The following is a 12,005-nucleotide window of genomic DNA, read 5'->3' on the forward strand; positions in this document are numbered from 1 at the left end:
TGCTAGACGATGGTACTCGGTTCTTTGATATGTATAAAGCTATCTTTTACTAGCTTGCATAACTGCGAATGTATAATAGTGAGGATAACGTTTGAGAAAAACAGAGACTCTACTTTCTGGTGCTCCGGTGCTTAGGGATTTCCATGGAACTGTGCGATGCAGAAGACGCAACTGGGTTAACTGAAAAAAAGCCTTGTTCACCTGTCCGTGGGGGGGTTGTCTCCCCCTCTTCCAGATTGTCCTGCTTTTTCCGCAGCTGCTCCGCCTTTTTTGCGGCATGTTTCAGGGTTCTTCTATGGACCTGTCCGTTGATGTGGATTTCCCATTGCGCTTCATCGGTCATGGTCTTGTTGCAAACGTCACATCTGATACATTTCGCCTCAGGTCGAGGCCCCTTCAGCAATTGTGCCTCCTTTGCACCCAGCGTTTTGCTTGCCAATTCTGAGAAAGACTTGGGGTCCGGGGTAGGCTCGTCCCGGAGCAAAGATTGAACGAGATGCTCGGATGGTTCGGTGATGCACTTCTCCCAATTTTCAACATCGGTGCTATCCAGCAGGAAAAGACGATGTGCCATCCCAGCCTCAGCTAGGGTTTCCCATAGCTTGTTTCGAATCCACTTGATCTGAGATGCCGAATATTGACGCGTTGCAATCTTGATTAGCTCAATGCAGGAATCCTTCAGTTTTTGGAGTTCGGCCTCGTTGGAAAGACCGCCATATAATGCTTCAAAGTAAGGTGCCAACTCCTTGAATCCAATCGCAATCCATACTCCACGCGTAGAGTCAAAGGTGGTGTCTTGCTTGTTTTTCTGCCTGAGATGTTCGAACATCTGCTCTGCTTCCGTCATTAGACCTTGTTCCATCATAGCATCCACCCGGTTGTTGAGCCGAGAGTTCAACACATTCCTATCTGAATGGACCCAAAATATCATTGTCGGGAAGCGTAGCTGTTGCGCATCGTCTCGAGACTTAGCATCGGACACGGCTTGCTTCAAGCGCTTCTGCTCGGCATAAACCTCCGATGCGCGCTTTCCCGTCTGGAAGTAGATTTCTAAAGACCGACGAATTTTGCGAGTCTCATTTGGATGCCAGCGATCGGCCATAACCGGGTCGACCTCCCTTAGTTTCTGCAACACCGCATCGGGGTGCGCATCGAGGATTGGCCATTTGGCAGCGAGCGCCGCCATTTCGTCAGGGGCTTCCACATCCACATCCTGATCAGCCGAGGGCTCGCCAACGAGCTGATCCTTCAACAGTACTGCTTGCGTATAGTAATGGGTGCCCCCCACCAGGATCGGAAGCTTCCCCCGCGAATGTATGTCCCGGATCAGTCGAAGGCACTCGTTCTTAAACAAGCCCACTCGCCACGGCTCTTCTCCCAGTCCGATACAATCGATTAGGTGATGGGGAATGCCGTTGCGCTCCTCGACCGGAATCTGGTTCGTAATGATGGGAAGACCGCGATACATCTGCATCGCATCCCCATTGATGATCTCACCATTGAAGCGAGAGGCGAGGTCCACTGCAAGCTATCTGCAATTGTCAGTTTTGATGCTCTTCTAGGGGGAAAGAGAGAGAGAGAGAGAGAGAAACAATAGCGCCGCTACCAACCCGTCTCACTTACCTTGGATTTGCCAGTGCCAGTGGCACCCACAACAGTTATCAAAGGCTCCATTATCGACAAGCCCTTGATAGGATAGAGATAGCGAAAAAACTGGCGCATCGGAATCCCGAATGAAAGGTACCTGGCATCTTGATCTCTAGGAAATCTAGGACTGAGGGGGCTAGATCAAGGACCCCATGGTTTGCGGAACCTCGGTGCAGCAATAGAAAAGAAGGAAGATGGGGAGGAGGGGAAATTTTCCGCCCTGATCGGGAAAGGCGGTGCGGTGCGTCTCCTTATCGACGGTCGCATCCTTCAATCTTTTGCTAGTTAGCCACTTTTCTCTGTTCTCTGAGTCACTCCGTTCTTGAGTATAAATACGTCGGTTGGGTCTGTTTCTTGCTGTCGCTCATTTCGCTCTGCCTTCTGCTCACCTGATTCCGTCCAGTCCAAATGGCCGATTACCCAGCGCCCTCGGTTCACGTCCAAAACCTGTCCTACCAATTCCAGGATGGGTCATCTGGTTTGACGAATGTGGGCCTGCAGGTTCCTTCGGGCAGTCGGACGCTACTCATTGGAGGTAAGAGAAGTCACCGCGCTGTATGACCAAGACTCTGGGCATCATTAACAGAATGGCAGCCAACGGCGCCGGCAAAACCACTCTGCTCCGCTTGCTGGCGGGTAAGCGTCTCGCTCCGAAGGACACAATCTTTGTCGGGGGCAAGGATCCTTTCAAGGATGGTCTCGAAGGGGTGACATACCTTGGGATGGAGTGGGTTCTCAACGGCATCGTCCGCTCCGACATTGATATTCCCACGCTGTTGGCCTCTGTCGGCGGGAACGCCTACCCCGAGCGACGAGACGAACTAGTAGACATCCTTGACATCGATCTCAATTGGCGCATGCATACTGTGTCCGATGGGGAGCGGCGTCGCGTGCAACTGGCCATGGGCTTACTCCGGCCCTGGCAGGTGTTGCTTCTAGATGAGATCACCGTGGACCTGGACCTCCTTTCGCGAAGCAATTTCCTCGCTTTTCTCAAGCGTGAGACCGAGACGAGACCGTGCACTATTGTCTATGCTACGCATATTCTCGATAACCTGTCCCACTGGCCAACCCACCTCGTGCATATGCACTTGGGAAATGTACGGCAGTGGGGTCCAATGGAAAAATTCCAGGGCGAGGTCCCGGAGACCTCACAGAATAGCCAACTCGGTGAGCTTGTCCTCAAGTGGCTGAGGGAGGATCTGAAAGCCCGGGGGCCCAGGAATGGGCGACATGGCCAAGGCAAGACCTACGAATCGCTCGAAGGGAAAGGAGGGTATGGGTTTGAAAAGCGCAATTAAATATGCGCATCTTTCTCCGGAGTTTGCCTCTTTAGGCGTCATTCAACAATGATTCACTTCAACAATACTGACATGATCTGCATGAACGGGGTTCACGGCATAAACGGTTTCGTTTGCATTTAGATCGGGTGGATATATTCAACATTCCAGGAGTTTTTCAACATTTGTATCTAGCGATATTTCCCATTTTTTCGTTTTTTATTTTTTCATACCGACCACCTTCTTGATCAGAAGATGTTGGAAATAGCATATACACGCGTCGAGGTGTCCTCGCTCGCAACAGCAAGCTCAAACTTACGTTGACCCGCCTTTTCATCGGTCTGTGTATAAGGTCGCCAAGCCAGTTGTGTGATGGTCTTCGAGGGACTCAGGCGTCGATCAACGCTTATCAAATGCTTGGGCTCAAGGCTGTCAACAGCAATTTGATATATGGATACCTCACCACTGTCCTCTCCTGACGCAAGGATGAATGAGTTCGACTGCATTTGGGGATAGAACGAGATGGCGCTGATGGAAGTTTTCAGCGATACTGCCGACCTGCACACAAACGTGTCTTCTTCCCTCTGCCAGAGCTTGACCGACTTGTCTCGGCCCGCCGTCGCAAAGATGGGGCTATCGATGGCTGGAGCCCAAGCGGCATCTAAGATCATCCTAGAATGTCCCTTCGGGTTGGATGCCAGCAGTGCGAAGGTGGACGGGTCTTGATCGCTCCGGCAAAAGACCGCCCATTGGCGGTCCCTTCCAACACTAAGAAGATACCGATCATCATTAGAAAAGGAAAGACTTGTGATCGTCAAGGTGTGAGCTGCGAGAGAAGGTCGGATCTCGTGCCAGTCAGAGGTAGAATACAAGCGAATGACCGCGTGGTCTATTGAGCTCGCTTTGCAGGCAGTCGCGATGAGGGTACGGTCATGGCTGGCGACCACCGCTGATATTTCGTACCCGTGACCGTAAAGTTTTTCATGCTCGGGCCACAATGTATGTCGAGCCAGTTGATCCTCCAGGGGAGGTCGATCCGAATCTGCTAGGAGCGCTTGATTTGCTTGAGAATGTACCATCTCTGGGCCATCCGGGCCATTTCCTTCTACATCCACTGGAGCCTCGTCACCTAAAGCTTGGTTTGATAGGCCCAGAACTGGGATCTGCGCCGTATCTGGGAGCTCGTCGTCATTTAGTGGCTGAAATCCAGAAAGCTTCCCCAGCATTTGGGCGACGGGTTTGGGTTCGTTGAAAACCCGTAGGAGTTTCTCATCTGCACCCGACACAAACCGTGCCGGTCCCAAAGTGTCAATACAATTCAGATCATATCCATGAATCTGCGGCCGAGAAAATTCATGCCATGAACTAGAGCCATCTCGTAACCACTGGGCATGAAGCCTCGTTGTTTGGTCGGCACTGGTCGACATCAGATACCCTCCAGTGGACTCCCACTGCACACCGTTCACTGATCGAACATGCCCTGTGATGCCCAATGACTGCAACCAAACATCGGCTGTCTCGTCGTAGCTCCATAGCCTCCAGCTACCTGTGCGACCGAGACTGACAACACCCTTGCCATCCGGGGCCCAGAGACCGATCCAGAACCCACCGGTGCTCCCCGTAGCAGTAGTGGATCCTTTCTGCACACTGATCTCACCCATCCTTTCAGCGGAAATCCAAACTCCGGAAACCAAATCTTGTTCCCAGATGGTCAATGTATTATCCGCAGAAGCAGATAGAAGTTGCTGGCGGTCACTGTTCGGGTTCCACGCGGTGGTGTAAATCCAGTCTTCGTTTCCGAACAAAAGCGCTTCAAATGTGACAGAGTATGTCGACCCCGCTGCCTGTAGTTGGTGCGCCTTATTTGATAAAGTCGGTTCAAGGCCCGCTATCATGGTTTCTTCATCATTCTGTGGTAAGGACGAGGTTATTAGACCCCGATGGAATCTCCACAGTCGGATGTATTTGTCCTGGCTCGCAGAAGCAAGCAAAAGGTCGCCGACCTTACTATTCTTGTCAGGAGTAAATGACAGAGAGCGCACCCAGGCCTCGTGGCCAGACAAAACAGCGGAGAGTTTCATGTCAGAGCCGGCAAGAGTGCTCTCGGCCACATAGAGCTGAATGACATTCGTGGTTCCCGCAACTGCCAACACAAAAGGGCCGTCATTCGCGTCGGTCTGAAGCCGAGCCAATGCTAAGGCCAAGGGAAAGAACCGTGGTTTCAAAGATATGGTCTGGAGCAGTTCGCTTTGGCATCCTTCCCGGGAGGCAATCCTCCACAGTTTGACACTTCCATCCGCCGCTCCCGACGCGACAATGTCCGTGCCGTCAGCAACGGCAATGGTATTGACCGAGCCTGTATGGCCCTCCAAAGTGTGTGCCAGCGAGAATTGGCGTCTGTCGTCGGATTCCGCCCTCCAGAGCCGTAATGTACGATCCACGGAGCCGGTCAGAAGGAATTTCTCGCCCGTGGTGGGACAGGTGTAAAAGCGCACGGCGCTGACCTTGTCGGTATGGCCGACGAGAAGAGCATAGACTCCACGAAGCGAGCTTTCCTATTTGCAAGATTAGACCCTATATTCATGATACCCAGGAGCATAAGCTGGGTGGCTTCCGCAAGCGTTCATACCCTTGGATCCCACAAAGCGACATTGTTGTCTGCACCGAAGGCGAGCACGCCCGTCTGCACATCCCAGTCCGCGGCGGCGGGGTGTCTGTTGCCGCCAACACTGACGTAGTCGGCCGTAATGGACACCATGAAGCCCACTTTGAAGCCCTATTGGGGGTAGATCAAAAACGAGGATCTGGTCTTCCAGGGCCGCTGGTCGTGTGGGGGTCAAGAGGAGCAGTCGTCACCGAGTCTGGAGAAAATGGAGGGCGGACTTTTTGTGCCGCAACCAACTTGATTGGAGCTTATCGATAAGCGGGCCAATTTTCCCCTCGAGAGAATAAAACCCCTCCCTCCATCAGCTTTTCCCCCTTGTCGTCTGAGCTTGAGCTGGGACCCCGGATTCGATTGCCTTGGAAATCATGGCCGCCTCTTCTGCCTCGCAACACGAGGCGCCTGGTTCTATCTCCATCACTGTGGAGTTCACGTTCGTCCGAGCATCTCCAACCCTCAAGTTTTGACTGGTCACTGATGCTCTTTCCACCTCGTCTACCTTCACGACAGTGGTGGCCTAGAGATTCTTTTCTCAAATATACGCAAGCACAACCTTACTTTGCCGGCTCGACTTGATGACGGTATCCGGCCCAATATCACTTTTCTCCTCGGATACCTAGTCGAGAACGTCATGAAAGACCAGCGGAAGGAACTGTTCATCCTAGAAGATAATGTGTACGTCGGGGAGAAATAGAGAGCCGAATCTGTGCTAATCTCTTGGTGTCAGGCGACCCGGGATCCTTGTTCTCATCAATGATGCCGATTGGGAACTGGAAGGCGAGGAAAAGTACGAGCTTCAACAAGGAGATAATATTGTGTTTGTTTCTACATTGCACGGAGGCTAGCGTAACGCCGATACTCTGCACATGCGACCATCAATTCCAAGGGTTTGACTGTATCAGAAGGAAACTCCAGTCACGTTCTATGCCACTCGCTCAGTACTATCTAGTGCTCGGGTCTAGACAACGTCTTCGACATGCTGTTGCGAAATCCTTTCAGGCTCGCGAGGAGTCCGGAGACCACTTTGCGGGGTCGAAAGGCCTTCCTTCGGGCTGCCTATACCACCGACCAGAGGAGTAGTCACTTCACTAGAGGGCACGGGAATTTTGATGTCCTCCGGCGAGCCCGGAATAATTTCCTTCGGCAGCCCGGGAATATGAATCCTACGCGCCTCATTTTGGTAGCTCTCAGGGATGATCTGCGAATTTGGATCAGTCAAACCGTGCATTGGTTGGAAAAAAATGTATCTCGCACCTCAATTATCTCATCACGTGGAAACTCTAAAAATGGAATATCAGCTGCGTTGCACGCCATGAGGTATCCATACAGAACCCTCAAGACGCTCTCATGAGCAATAATGAGAAGATCGTTCTGCTCACGTTCGAGCTCCAAGATAACGGGCTCGAGGCGCACGGCTAAATCGTGGTATGACTAGCACAGGAGTGGTCAATCTTTGGAAACGGTAACATTACAAAGGACACAGATAACTCACTTCAGCTCGAGGGTACCTGTGGTGGTAGGGGTCAAGTTCGTGTTTTGCAACCTCGTCGGGGTATTCTTCGCGAATCTTTTGCTCCGACATCTTTTCACAAACACCGGGATTCAATTGGCTCAATTGCGATCTTTGTCGAACCTTGTACCCAGTCTCGTGGAGATACTGTGCAGTCTCGATGGTTCTCCGTCTTGTGGACGTCCAGACCGTCAGGGGTTTGAGTCCACAATCGATTTCTCCTTGATCAATCATTGTCTGCATCTCATCTTCCCTGTGCTTGATCAAACACTCCGTCATTCTCTTCGCATAGTCTTCCCCTTGCTCGGATAGCGAAGCATCGGCTTTGTATGAGCCGGCTTCTAGCGAAACACCAGCCTGGGATCAGAGGTCAGAAATCAGCAACATCATGCGTCTAGACCGATCTAAATCTACTCACACGCGCGAAGTATGTGTGTCTCGATTTGATGTGGAGGTTAAGAAGATAGAAAACGATTCTGTGAGAAAGGTAGCCGAAACTCCGGTTGTTAACGATCAATCTTTCCCCAGCATTGATCATCTGCTTCATGGTTAGCATAGAAATTGCGCAGCCTCGTACAGGTCTTCTACTTTGATATAATTCAGATCTTTTTCCTCCATGGTCTGAAATTGTGGGATTCGGGCAGTAATGCGGGTCAAATAATGCTTTACTGCATCCTCAGAGCTCCATGCGACGTACTAGCGATGGTCAGGGGCCATAAACAACAAGTTGTGAAGAGGCCCTACTCACATCGGGCGAAGATATTTTCACCCTGCGGACATTCTCTTCGATGATGCGCTCATCGTCACACCATGACTCAATAAATAGAGTCTTCAACCGGAGTATGTAAGCATCAATACACCAATTCCAGTGGGGCAACAATGCATGTTCACAAACCTCGATGTCATGCTTTGCAAATTCCTTCGCCAGAGATCGTCGACCGGAAGCCAGTGGATTGACTGCATCATAGATTGCTATCTGCCCGTTTTCATCATTCAAAAACTGGTAAATGTCTTCTCGGCATCTTTTTACAATTTTTTGCCGTAGAAGGACAGAAGATGCAGATGCTGCAGTGTGTTAGTGGACTTCGAGAAAAGAAACGAAGAGGGAAAAACGCAAGGCAATGGATGAAAATGTCCTGGCACGAGTTCGATCCCAAGCCGCCCAGCAAGAAAGGAGAGCTGCTACCACTTGCCATTGACAAAAAAGTAATCATCCGGAATGTCTTGTCCGAAGGGAATTGTAGCGCGTCTGTAATCTCCGAGGTGGAAGATCCTAGTTTTAACACCTAGCCTACAATTCAATCAGCCCAGGAGAAGCATCGAAACAGTGATGGGTAACGAGATAGCCGACGTACCATCTAAGGTAGCGTGCCAAAGCTACTGACATATGGCTAAGGTAGGAGGGGCGGGTTAGCGATAACCATGAATCCACGCGGCCAGTTTGGGTCGAACGAACGTCTTGCCCCTCGCGGGTAGGCCTACGGTGATGATAACGATTCGACCTGAGTGAAAAAGTCTACCAGACTCCGTGCTATACAGCTGAGCCGGGGCGAGATCCGCCTTCTCAGGCAAGTCATGGATTGCATCGACGAAAGTCGAGGATTTCCGACGAAATCGTGGGGAATTGGCCACAATGTCCGCCGTTCTAGTAGCCAAAGTCAGTTCACGGACCCTGCACCTCGGTATGATAGTGGGTTCTGCAGCAGCGAAAACGATGATAGCAGTCTCGGACCTGGTCAACAGAGGTTCACCCTCTTCGCGACAGCCAGCGGGGCCCAGGGGAGGGAAGGCATAGAAACGGTAGGGCCGAAGCGAATGTCGTCGAACAAGGCTTACAATAAAGTATCCATGGTGAAGAAAGGCCGGTCGCGAGAAGAACCAGGATGAGGCGTCGACGATAAATCAGACGCCCAGTGCTTCGATTATGAGAGCGCAGGGACACGAATGCGTAAGGTAGCAAAAGGAGGGATTCCTCGTCGGCAGGTACGGTACGGCGGAGGCAGTTGGAGTAGTAATATCTAGATACCTAATGACCGCAAGAACGATAGGTCAGCATATATACCCCCGTCCAACGATCAGAAGCGACGCGGGAACGCCATGAGAGGACTGACGGTGCGTAGGATGGTACGGAATATATCAGAAGCCTGTCTCGCCGACTAGGTACGGAGTAAAGTAGATTCCTTGTTGGATATCATCATCGTCATCCTCGCCCGATGTCGGCTAGACCCGAAGCGGCTTAGTCGCCTCGGGCGGCGCGCAGGCACCCAAGACGCAGGCCGGGCGGAAAAGCAAAAGTGACTTTTTTTCAGATCCGACTGCAAGTCTGTCAACTGCCCTGGTGTCTGTTTTGTCTCCCCAGCGTCGTCCCTTGACCAGAGCACGCCAGACACGACCCTTCAGCTCGACCTTCCTCTAGTAACGCCCCGCGTTACTTTGTTTTTCTTGACCCTTCCTCTATTTACTTCCAAAGCCTGGTCTTTAATCCTTTTGTTCCTGACGCAAGGCCGAGCGCTTCCCAAAGCTCGTGTGACGACGACCACTCCTATATACTTCGCGTCCTTCATCACCAACAAGCAATTTCCTTCGAACAAGCCGCAATGGCCGACCATCTCACACCCCCTTCGTTCTTGACGGACAATTCCGTCGCCGCTGCCCTCAAGGATGCATACAGTTCGTTTTCAGAGCGAAGGGCGGCTCTTGGCCTACCCAACCCAGGAACCGTGGATAACATCGCCAGAGAGGTGCAAAAGGAGGTTCTATTGTCCAACTTTATGTTCACGGGCCTCCGGGCAGATCTGACCAAGGTTTTCGGCATGTCTCCTTTGTTCCGGGTCTCGCATGCGTTCTCCATGGGTTCGTCGGGGAACCTGCCGCCGTATGCTTTCTCGGCCATGTATGGGAGTCCAAAGGTGGGTACTTCAGTCGTCCTAAGCTGCTGTTTTCTCGCAGCCTTTTGCTATGGAAGCTAAGAGTTGAATCCCGCGGTTTCAAAAAGGTTTTCATGCAAGGTAACTTCGGAAGTGACGGTGCGCTTGCTGCTGTCGGCAACTACCGTTGGTGTCCCAAGCTTGTCACCAAGACGAACACTCAAATCATGGCCGGTGCTAGCCAGGGTCTGATGCAGATTGATAACGATTATACTGGCGATGACTTTTCGGCCTCCTTGAAAGCGTTCAACCCGTCCTTCTTGGATGGAGGTCTCACCGGAATTTTCGTGGGCAGCTACCTTCAGTCGGTCACCCCCAGTTTGGCCCTTGGTTTTGAGGCGATCTGGCAGCGTCAGGGTATGACCACTCGCCCGGAAACAGCGCTCTCTTACAGCGCCCGGTACAAGACCAGCGACTGGATTGCCAGCGCCCAACTCCAGGCCCAGGGAGTCTTCACGGCCTCTTACTGGAGGAAGCTCTCCGAGCGTGTTGAAGCCGGCGTTGACATGAACCTTCAATTTGCTCCCAATGCCGCCGCCGCCCTGATGGGTGGACCTAGCAAGGATGGCACGACTGCTATCGGTGCTAAGTACGACTTCCGGGCATCCACCTTCCGGGCTCAGGTCGACAGTGCCGGAAAGGTCAGCTGCCTTCTCGAGAAGCGGATAGCGATGCCCATTGCCTTGACTTTTGCTGGCGAGATAGATCAAGCTAAGGTGAGTCTGGTTTCCCAGCGTCGTCATTTCGCACACGTGGTGCCGGTAGACCTAATTACTGACGCATCCTCCTTGTAGCAATCGGCTAAGCTTGGCCTTGCTGTGTCCCTCGAGATCGCCGGTGAGGAACTGATGGAGCAGCAAGATAAGATCGAGGCGCAGGGCATGATTCCTCCTCCGTTCTAAACTCACGCAAAACATAGTTGCGGCTAATCCAGTTCACCCGGCTTTATACATTTTCACCCCTTTGTTTTATTAACACTTCACTCCCCCTATGTATGTTTGGAAAATGGTGCGTTATCCCGGTTTGTTACCATGAATGCGGTTTGCTGGTCCAGGAAGGCAGTTGTTTGGCGCCATGGAAACCACCTTTTGTATAGATCCATCTCTGGCTTGGTCTGAATTTCTTTGTTCCCTTTCATATTATTCTATTCTTAGGGAATCATCTATTATCATCTACCTTTGTCCCTATTGTCACATCGTCATCTCCAACCCTCTTGGCTGATCTGTATGACTGCGAAACACGGATGGGGACATTTTCAGGGAGCTGTTACTATTTGCTATGCATCATAGATGGGCAATGTAAAACATGTTTTGATTATTGTGGGTTTTCGTAGAGGGTACAGGCATACCAAAACAAGCATGAACTTATGTAACAAGCGCTCTGCCAAAAATATGAAGGTCGGAAAAAAGTGGAAGAGAGGCCTTGCCGCTCTTTGCGGCTTTGACACATCTCTGCCACCAATCTTTCATTCCTTCCATATGGGCATGGCCCCATATGCTGAACTCATGTCCATGCTTGACTGCCTGCACTGCAGAGCAAATTTGTATGGCTCCGGCTGTTTATAGGTATGACTTGCCGAGCAGCAGGTAGGTATGCAACAACACTGGGACAAGGGCTATGAAAGGGGTTCTTGTAGGTGATGGTTCTACGCTTATACTCCGGAGTAGACTGGAGATGAAAAAAAGTCGGCTGTGGTGACTTGGAAGAAACCAAAAACATGTCTACTCCGGTACAAGTCCGTCCTTTCAACTTAGCCCGCCACGCTAAATCCTTAGCAAGGCTCCTTCTAACCGAGCTCGTTGCGTTTGGTCGAATAAAGTCGAGCCAAAAAAAAAAAAAAAAAAAAAAAAAAGGCGCTGTGCTCCGTATTCCGTAAATGCAGCAATCGAAGCGGAGCCATGGGGCTCATTCCTCGAGTTTGGACTCTTACTGCGTACATTACTTTCAACCCTTCGAACTTTGTGTGGTTTCTGCTGGGA

At 51.4% G+C, this 12,005-nt stretch overlaps 4 protein-coding genes across 4 annotated transcripts; 2 read left to right on the forward strand and 2 right to left on the reverse strand.

Annotated features, from left to right (window-relative positions):
• Positions 1–53: 53 nt before the first annotated feature.
• On the reverse strand, positions 54–1,929 carry P170DRAFT_384526 (tRNA dimethylallyltransferase). Its single transcript, XM_024845681.1, has 2 exons — positions 1,624–1,929; positions 54–1,528 (listed from the first exon to the last, which is right to left on the reverse strand). The coding sequence occupies exons 1-2, from the start codon at positions 1,720–1,722 to the stop codon at positions 110–112; spliced, it is 1,518 nt and encodes a 505-aa protein (XP_024704822.1). The 5' UTR covers positions 1,723–1,929; the 3' UTR covers positions 54–109.
• Positions 1,930–2,055: 126 nt separating this feature from the next.
• P170DRAFT_426422 (putative ABC transporter) lies at positions 2,056–2,948 on the forward strand (the record flags this gene model as incomplete). The annotated part of the gene is made up of 2 exons (XM_024847707.1): positions 2,056–2,182; positions 2,242–2,948. 2 exons carry the CDS (start codon positions 2,056–2,058, stop codon positions 2,946–2,948), a joined length of 834 nt encoding a protein of 277 aa, XP_024704823.1.
• A 227-nt stretch (positions 2,949–3,175) lies between these two features.
• P170DRAFT_447169 (6PF2K-domain-containing protein) lies at positions 3,176–8,949 on the reverse strand (the record flags this gene model as incomplete). The annotated part of the gene is made up of 12 exons (XM_024850857.1): positions 3,176–5,482; positions 5,557–5,703; positions 6,566–6,787; positions 6,844–7,020; positions 7,082–7,456; positions 7,518–7,637; positions 7,688–7,795; positions 7,848–7,928; positions 7,995–8,164; positions 8,293–8,385; positions 8,521–8,744; positions 8,936–8,949. The coding sequence occupies 12 exons, from the start codon at positions 8,947–8,949 to the stop codon at positions 3,176–3,178; spliced, it is 4,038 nt and encodes a 1,345-aa protein (XP_024704824.1).
• Positions 8,950–9,426: 477 nt separating this feature from the next.
• Positions 9,427–11,343, forward strand: tom40 (TOM complex pore protein TOM40). The gene is made up of 3 exons (XM_024849287.1): positions 9,427–10,008; positions 10,095–10,742; positions 10,821–11,343. The coding sequence occupies exons 1-3, from the start codon at positions 9,697–9,699 to the stop codon at positions 10,926–10,928; spliced, it is 1,068 nt and encodes a 355-aa protein (XP_024704825.1). The 5' UTR covers positions 9,427–9,696; the 3' UTR covers positions 10,929–11,343.
• Positions 11,344–12,005: the final 662 nt, after the last annotated feature.

The sequence above is a fragment of the Aspergillus steynii genome, assembly GCF_002849105.1.
Source record: "Aspergillus steynii IBT 23096 chromosome Unknown P170scaffold_4, whole genome shotgun sequence".
In the NCBI taxonomy this organism is placed as follows: Eukaryota; Fungi; Ascomycota; class Eurotiomycetes; order Eurotiales; family Aspergillaceae; genus Aspergillus; species Aspergillus steynii.

Bases quoted from the DNA above. Each gene is read 5' to 3' on its own strand.
- P170DRAFT_384526 (XM_024845681.1), bottom strand. From the start codon at position 1,722: ATGCGCCAGTTTTTTCGCTATCTCTATCCTATCAAGGGCTTGTCGATA. The intron at 1,529-1,623 runs GTAAGTGAGACG...AATTGCAGATAG, and splicing joins CTGGCACTGGCAAATCCAAG to CTTGCAGTGGACCTCGCCTC.
- tom40 (XM_024849287.1), top strand. From the start codon at position 9,697: ATGGCCGACCATCTCACACCCCCTTCGTTCTTGACGGACAATTCCGTC. The intron at 10,009-10,094 runs GTGGGTACTTCA...GGTTTCAAAAAG, and splicing joins CCATGTATGGGAGTCCAAAG to GTTTTCATGCAAGGTAACTT. The intron at 10,743-10,820 runs GTGAGTCTGGTT...TCCTCCTTGTAG, and splicing joins GCGAGATAGATCAAGCTAAG to CAATCGGCTAAGCTTGGCCT.